Genomic DNA, 8128 nt, shown 5'->3' with positions numbered 1-8128 from the left:
ACGCGTCACCAAGTTTCGGAATGCAAGTAATTTTTGTGTGTGTTCTCTCCTTCTCTCCTTCTCTCTATCTCTATGTGGGTGTGTGTGGTAGGGCTTTTTCTTTCTTGCACATTTCCGTGGGGTTTGGATCTTTTTAATGTTTTTCTGCCTCTTCTCGCCCCGCCACACGCTTTGGCGACCGGTAGCGGCAACTGCTGTTGCCGGGGGGGTGGGGTGCGGGGTCACCGACTCCCTCGTTTTTGTCGGCCGTTACGTCGTTCTCTTCGTTTGCTTAAAAAAGTTCCATCGCCGCTCTCTGTTTCGTTTCTTTTTTCTCTCTCTTCTCTTGTGGGGGTGTCCCGCTGCGATATGCGTGGACTGCCCCACACACGCACACGCGTGGGCACGTAATGCGGAGAGCCGAGAGGGGGCGAGGGCGAGGCGATGGCTCACGTTGACCAGCTCCTGGAGGAGTACCTGCGTGTCATCAACGCCAAGGACGAGGAGATCCACGGGCTCATCCGCGGCCTCGAGGAGCGCCGGTGTGAGCTGCGGAAGAAGGAGGACACGTACAAGGTGGATGTGGCGGGTGCGCAGCAGCAGCTGGAGAGGGCGCGGCGGCAGCTGCGGAGGATGTCGCAGAAGCTGCGGGCGAGTGAAGAGCAAGTCGACCAGCTGGTGCGGCGCAACGACGCCATGAAGGTGCAGGCAGAGGCGGTGCAGCAGGAACTAACTGAGGCGACGAACCTGTTGGAGCTGAGCAGGGAGAGGCACGGGCGCGAGATGGAGGAGGCGCGGCGCCAGCAACTCGCGGAAGTTCGGTCGCTTCAATCCGAGCGCGACGCGCTAAGGTCGGAGCAGACCCACGCGCAGCAGCAGGCGGAGGCCGCGCAGAGGGCGATGGACGCATGCGCGGCGAGGGCGCAGCAGCTGGATGCAAGGGAGGCAGCCCATGAAGGGCTGAAGAAGGAGCTCGCCGACGTGCGTCGGGAGATGGAATCCATGGTCCCGGCGCAAAGGCATGCAGACGCCTTGGCAAAGTGTGAGGAGTCCATGCGTTCCCAGAAGGCGGCGGCGGCGGCGGCGGTAGAGGGCTTGAACGCGCAGCTGTCGGAGGCGAAGCGGGTCTCGGATGGGCGGCAGGGTGAACTTGACGAGTTAAAGGCGACGCAGGTGCGGTTGGAGAAGCGGCTGGCGGAGGCTTGCCAGGAGAAGAAGCGTGCTCGTCAACTTCTTGCCGCGGAGCGGGAGTCGGGAAAGAATTTGGTTGTAAGCCATCAGCGGGAAGCGGAGGCGGCCCGCACGGCGGCCGAGCAGGTCACGGCGAAGCTCACCGCCGCGACGGAGCAGCTGCAGCGCGAGCAAGCCAAGACACAGTTGTTGGAAGCACGACTCGTAGATCTTTCGGAAGTGCTTGAGGAGGAACGGAAACGGTGCAATGAAGAACGGGCAAAGGTGTCTTTGCAGTTGACCGGGCTGCAGAGCAAAGTGGCGGAGCAGCAGCAGGAGATGGAGCGAAAGCAGCGAAGCTCAGAGAGGGGCACAGCGGAGCTGAAGGAGCTTCATGCCGCTCTAGCCTCAGCGAAGGAGGAGTGCCTGCGCTGCACCGTCGAGCTCAGGGAGAAGGCGACACTCACGGCAGTGGAACGGGACCGGCTCCGAGAGGATCGGGATCGCCTGAGTTTTGAGCTAAAGGACGTGCAGCATCAGCTGGGTACTCTAAAGGAGCGCTTCATGGAGGAAAAACGAGTCCTCGTAACACGTAACGAGGATGCCAGCATCGCCATCGAAAGGATGAAAGAACAGCAGAGGGAAAGGGAGCATCAGCAGCACGCGTTGGCTGCGACGCAAGAAAAGCGTTTGCAGGAAGTTGCATGGGCCCATAAGACGGAGCTGGCGGAGTGCAGGCGGGTGTTGGAGAGTGAGATTAGTGAGCTGCGCCAGCGCCTCAACGCTGCGACGGCGCAGCTGGCGGAGGAAGTTGCCACTAACAAAGCGAACCAACGCGAGTTGCAGGCCGCAAATGAGGCTGTGCGATGCATCCGTGAGGAAAGTGAGAAACGTGCCTGCGATGCTCGTGAGTCCGCCAGGGCTTTGGAGGATGCGAGGCGCGAGTGCGCGACTCTGCGGGAGGCGCTGGCAAAGCAGCAGCAGTTGGTCGAAGTCGCCGCGGCGACTGAGGCGCGGCTGCGGAAGTCGCTGGAGACGGTGGAGGGTGACCGCGCGGCGGACGCCAAGCGGCATGAGTCCACCGCCTCGGCCCTCGGGGAGGCAAAGGAGCAGCTCGCGGCAAGTCGCAGTGAGGCTCAGCAGCTTCGGCGGGAACTCGCGAAGGCGCAGGAGGAAAACGCCAAAAGCGAGCCGGTGGACACCGCCGCACGGCTGCGTGAGACCCGGGGGCGCGTCGAGCAGCTGGAGCGGGAGTTGGCCGCTGTGCGGCAGGAGCGGCAGCAGCAGATTGCGTCGTTGGAGAAGTTGGGTGCGGCGTACGAGGCCGCCCAAAAGGCGGGGCGAGACGCCGCGGACGAGCTTCACCGCCGCGACGCAGAGCTGCAGCAGAAGACGATGGAGTGCGCACGCGTCGCGCAACACGCGAACGAAGTGGAGCAACTCGCCAAGCGCAGCTGCGAGGAGTTGGAGCGGGAGCTGGCCCGGCGCGACGCCACCATTGGCTCGATGCAGCAGGACGTCGCGCTGCTCGCGGGGGAGCGGGCGAAGGTGGCGGTGCTCGAGGAGCGGCTCAGCCACCAGGCGGACCTGAGCCGTCGTGACGCCGACCTCCTCCACAACCGCATCGCCTCGCTGGAGAAGGAGCTCGACGCACGCGACGCGCAGCAGCAGCAGCAGGCAGCGGACGCCGAGGAAATGGCGGAGCAGCTGCGTGCCTTGCAGAGTCGCGCGGGTGAGCTGGAGGAAACGGTGGCACAGAAGGAAAAGAAGCACGCCCTACGGAAGGAGGCACTCCGCAAGGCACTCGAGGAGGTTGACGTCGCCGTGGAGCAAAAGGCCGCGGCGGAGCAGATTTTGTCAAGGGCGAAGACGTCACGCGAGAAGAGCGTCGAGGCCTACAAAACTGAAGTGGAGCGGCTGCAGGAGCAACTGCAGGTGGCTCGTGCCGCGCAGCACGCGGCGGAGATGCGGCTCTCGTCACAGGAAGAGGCGCTGGCGGAGGCAACGAGGAAGTTGTGTGACACGCAGGAGGCGCAGCAGCAGCGGCTAAGGCGGTTGAAGGAGGAGCACGCCGCTGCCCTTGCCAGTGCTGCCGAGGAGTTAAATACGACACTGGAGCGCGTGGAGGCCTTGACTCAGGAATTGACGCAGGCACGACAGGCGCTGCGTGATGTGGAGGAGGCCAAGGAAGAGGCAGTGTGGCATGCCAAGGATAGCCAGCGCAGGCTGCTCGCCTCATACAGTCGCCTTGTCACAAACATGGCTGAGGAGTCCATGATGACGAAGGAAATGTTTGGTGACTTTGTCATTGCCGTCACAACTCGCTCCTTCTATCAGTTGAGTAAGCTTGCGCATGACGCGTGGGACACAGCCGCGTTGTTTAAGCGGCAGTGCGGCGAGGGGCTGCGGCAGCAGCAGGCAAGGATGGAGCGCGAGATGGACGAATTGAGCCGGGCCCACGCCGATGCGGTGCGGCTGCTGCGGGAGGAGCGAAATGGGGAGGTGGCGAAGCTGGAGCTGCAGCACGGGGCCGACGTTGCGCAGTTGCGTCAGGAGCTGGTCGGCGCCACGGAGCAGGCCTCTCGCGAGCGGGAGGCGGCACTGAGGGAGTGCCAGCGCAAGGAGGAGCAGCTGCAGCGCGAGCGGACGGAGCTGGAGGGGGCGCGGCTGGAGATTGCCCACCGCGGGGATCAGATTACGGCCTTGAGGGAGCAGCTCCGCGGGTTTGAGCAGCGGTCGGAGACGGAGCGAACGATGCTCGACCAGGAGAAGCGAACCCTGCAGCAGCAGCAGGAGCGCATCCGCCGCCGCCTGGACGATCGCACGATGGAGCAGAACCAGAGCGAGGTGGAGGTGCGGGAGCTGCGCAGCGAGATCTCGGCGCTGCAGCACGTGCTGCAGGAGAAGGAGAATGCGCTGGCAGGCGAGCGCGAGCGGGCGCGTCAGGAGAGCCGTCGACTGACGGCCCTCTCCGCCGCCAAGGAGACGCTGCATGGACAAATAGAAGAACTGCGAAGGCAGCTGCAAGCGCTGCAGCTGCAGCTTTCGGTGGCCAGGCAGGGGGCGCAGCAGAGCAGCCACGCCGCCGCCTCGCAGCAGAGTCGACTGGAGGAGCGTGTCGCGGAGCTGACAAAGACGCTCCACGCGGTAGAGGCGGAGAAGCGGCGCCTTGAGCGTCAGACAACCAAGGACGAGAAGAAAATTGCGCTTCTTGAGAACGAACTCGCGGAGTCGCGGAAGCGTGAGGCCGAACTGTCAAGCCAACTGCAAGCACGCAAGGCTGAGAACTCGGCCTTGAAGGAACGCTGTGCGAATCTGGAATCGCTCAAGCACATTGGCGAGGTCACCCTTGCCGAGACACGTCTGCGGGAAAAGGACCTCCTTGAAAAGATTGAGGAGCTGCGCTCCGCGCAGCAACTGATGCAGCTTTGCTTTGATAAGCAACAAGAGCAGCTGGAGGTGGGCCGCCGAATGCATGAGCAAGACGTCAATCGAAGTGGATTACTGTACAAACATGATAGTTGACGACGCTTCCTTGATGTTAACTTTTTTCAGAGATTTCTTGTCTGCACTTGTGTGTGTGTGTGTAGAGAAGTAGCGCAGGATAGCGTCTGGCTCTTGTTGTGATATTTAATTTTAATATATACAACAGCTATATGTTTTGACCTGCTATGTATGCATGTCTGCGCGAGCCTACATAGAGAAATATTATTCTTACCCCCTTTGGGTATAGCCGTGTATGTCTGTCTGTCTGTGTGTGTGTGTGTTCTGAATCTCTTGGTGGGGAGGGGGGGAGGAGGGGTTCTGATCGCCGTGTACAGGCGATGTTGGTGCCTGATTGAGGCTTCACTTGACGTCTGTTGCTGTGCCTGCCCATATGCACGCTCACGCACGCAAGCATGCACACTGTGGTGCCACACTTCCCTCTCTTTCCGGCTGGGTTACTTTTCCACGGTTTCCCTCTTCTTTGCTTCCTCTGCCTCTGCTTTGCCGCCTCAGCTGTCGAAGCGGCGATGGAGGAGGTGCGGGATGGGATCAATTATGCCTGGAAAGGGGCAATGCGTGGGGCGAAGCGGGGCCTGAAGCTTACCAAGAATGTTTTGCGCAGCATCCCTGTTGACAGGCTGCGCGTGCCAGGCAAGCACGGTGTGGTGAGTCGCTCCGGGGCGCTGCGGCGCCTTTTCCAGCTGCGGTACGGCGCCCAAATAGACAACGGCCGCGGCGAGCGTGTCGCGGCGGTGGAGACGAGCGACGTTGAGTCGGAGGAGGACGAGCCCCTCACCGACCAGCAGCTGCACGAGTACGTCGACAAGAAGTACTTTGACAAGTCCTACGAGGCGATGAAGGACGAGATTGCGCACATGGAGGTCGTCGACGGCAGCGGCTACGCCGCCGACGACGCGCAGCAGCAGCGGCAGCGGCAGGCCACGGAGGCAGCGATACGTGAGCTGCGGCGGAAGTGTGACATTGTGAGCGCCACGCTGAAGAAGCGGGTGCTTGCGCACAGCAAGGAGTTTGTCAGTGGGGTGGAGGAGATTCGACTCATCAACGACCGGCTCCTGGAGACGTCCAGCGACTGCAAGAAGGGCCGCAACATCATCCGCAAGGCGAAGAATGCGGCGGCGGAGCAAATGCAGATACTGGCGTACCACCGCAAGCGCGGCAACTGTAAGGCGACCTTAGCCCTACTTGAGGCGATGCGGCAAATCTGCTCGAAACGCAACGAGCTCCTGACGCTTCTTGAGAGTGGGAACATTATTGAGGCCGTGGAGCTGCTGCAGCAGCATTCCGACGTTGAGCACGAGGATCGCATTAGGAAGCTGCACTGCCTGAGCCGCATCATTGATGAGTGGAAGGAGTACCGTGACAACAAGGAGGCACTGAAGCGGTGCCAAGAAGACTCACTGATGGAGTGTCTGACGGCAAAGTTTATTCCCTCAAAATACTGCAACGCCTTTGAGGCCTCACGTGTGCTGGGTACGTCCGACCACGTCTGCGGCCTCATCGTGCAGACGCTATGGCAGTCTGCCGTGTACATTCTCACCAAGTCTCTGATTGAAGTCTCTGACATCAAGAATGAGGACGCCTCCATTGCAGATATTGCCGCGGCGATTCACCCGGATCATTTGATGCTCTGTCTGTGTCAAATGTCCGCCAAAATGATGGACTTTCTGTTTCTGTTTGCCACTGTACGCAAGCTGCATAGCGATTGTAGCGGCACCGATCACCCTTTCGCCACACTGCATGCCGCGGCCTTGCGGGAGATCGCGAAAGTCAGCCATAAGCTCGGACAGGATTTGGTAGAGAAAATTTCCCTGGTTCTGGACAAGCTTCAGCTGGACTCGGTGGACGTGGAGAGGGTGCTGCACGTATTTTTTGTGGTGAGCATGCTAATTGAGGCGATTTCCGTGTTAGGCCTAGAGAAGCCAGCACAAGCCGCTGCTCGGGCGCGAGTGAAGACGGCCTTGGTGCGGTACATGACGCAGCAGTTTCAGGAAGTGAGGGCACGACAGATTTTGCAGTTCATGGTGGAGGATACCTGGGTGGTTGGCGACGTGAGCGCGTTGGAGCTGCAGGTTGTGCGGCCGCTGCACCCCGAGACCTACCGGCGCGCGGTGCGGGAGGTGAAGGGCTATCTCGCGGAGGCCTCCATTGAGGCCCCCGGCAGTCACGAGAACCCCTTCTACGCCGCACACCTGCTGACGCTGCAGGATACCTCGCGTATGGTGCAAACGGAGTCGTTTTGCGAGGATCTTGCCCGCCGCGGGGCACAGGGGACGCCGTCCATGTTAACCGCCTCCGCCGTTGCCGTTGCCAACACCTTGCTGGAGTACGTGGCGAGAATTGTGGCACGTTTTCCACCGCTGGCGGCGGAGACACTTGGCTGGGCAGAGGATCTCGTTAGCTTATACGTCTACACGGTGGCCGACAATTTTGTTTCCATCTCCCGTGCGGTGCGTCTAGAGAACCAGGTGGATTTGAGCGAGTTGACGCAGGCGACACTTATTGAAATGCGTGCGGCGGCGGAGAGAGCGGCGCGGCAGCCTACAGCCGCCGCCGTTGCCGCCACCGCCCCGTCTCCATTCGCGGCGGAGGATGAGCTGCAGGGATCTTTTCCTCCACGTGTATGGGGCCGCGTTCGGGGCATCCTTGCAAGCGAGGCGCATCAATTCGCCCTGGTCAACCGGGCGGTGGCGGGGCAGTCGTGTGTGACGCTCGTTTATGTCCTGGAGGCGACGCTGCGCTCCGTCGCCCCACTGCTGCCGCCGGCAACGGTGGAGCAGCGCATGCGCCGCTGCGGTGACATGAGGGCCGCCAGTGAGGAGCTGTTGCATGTGGGCCTGCACCGCTTGTGTCATGCCATTTTTCCCATGGAGAACGTCACGCAGAGCATCAGCAAACTGCGCGCGAACGAGAAACTGGTGCAGGCGAGCGCGTATGTGAGGCTGCTTGTGGAGGACATGGGATTGCTCAACGCGAAGCGTCACGCGATGCCGACGCCGCAGATGGAGCAACTTTTTATGAAGCGTTTTGTTTTTGCCGTCCAGACGACGTTGCTGCGAGAATACGCCAAATTGGCCAAGAAGAAGCTTTCCGATGTCTTCATTATGCAACTCTCGGTAGATGCACAAAGTTTCCAGCAGCAAGTAGGGGCGAAGTTTGGCAAGGCGGTGCTCGTCCTGCCGGATCTCCTTCCAAGCTTCATAAAGGCCGGATTTATTGAAGATGGGGAGCAGCGTTTGGAGTGGGTACGAATACATCACGCGGATTACTGTGCTGCGGACATGGTCCAATGGTTTTCCACAGGTGATCGTACCTTGAAACTGCGGCTGGAAGACGTACTGGAACAAGTTCGACACCGCGATGCGATCCCCGTGTTGCCATTTCGCTAGTATTATCTATTTAACTTCGACAAGGCAATGACTTCACGTGTTTGGTTGGTTTTCTGTGTGTGTGTGTTTTTTAGAGAGAGAGAGAG

At 60.7% G+C, this 8128-nt stretch overlaps 2 protein-coding genes across 2 annotated transcripts, besides 2 other annotated features; both read left to right on the top strand.

Annotated features, from left to right (window-relative positions):
• Positions 1-43: 43 nt before the first annotated feature.
• Positions 44-72: a sequence feature (GA-rich).
• A 351-nt stretch (positions 73-423) lies between these two features.
• Positions 424-4674, top strand: Tco025E_03378 (putative basal body component; the record flags this gene model as incomplete). The annotated part of the gene is made up of 1 exon (XM_029370297.1): positions 424-4674. One exon carries the CDS (start codon positions 424-426, stop codon positions 4672-4674), a length of 4251 nt encoding a protein of 1416 aa, XP_029229704.1.
• A 210-nt stretch (positions 4675-4884) lies between these two features.
• Positions 4885-4916: a microsatellite.
• Positions 4917-5048: 132 nt separating this feature from the next.
• Tco025E_03377 (uncharacterized protein) lies at positions 5049-8042 on the top strand (the record flags this gene model as incomplete). The annotated part of the gene is made up of 1 exon (XM_029370296.1): positions 5049-8042. One exon carries the CDS (start codon positions 5049-5051, stop codon positions 8040-8042), a length of 2994 nt encoding a protein of 997 aa, XP_029229703.1.
• Between the last annotated feature and the right edge of the window lie 86 nt (positions 8043-8128).

Source organism: Trypanosoma conorhini, assembly GCF_003719485.1.
Source record: "Trypanosoma conorhini strain 025E chromosome Unknown Tco_14.4_contig_00151, whole genome shotgun sequence".
Classification (NCBI taxonomy): domain Eukaryota; phylum Euglenozoa; class Kinetoplastea; order Trypanosomatida; family Trypanosomatidae; genus Trypanosoma; species Trypanosoma conorhini.
The sequence above is the reverse complement of the archived record's forward strand: the minus strand, read 5'-3'. Positions and strand labels throughout refer to the sequence as shown.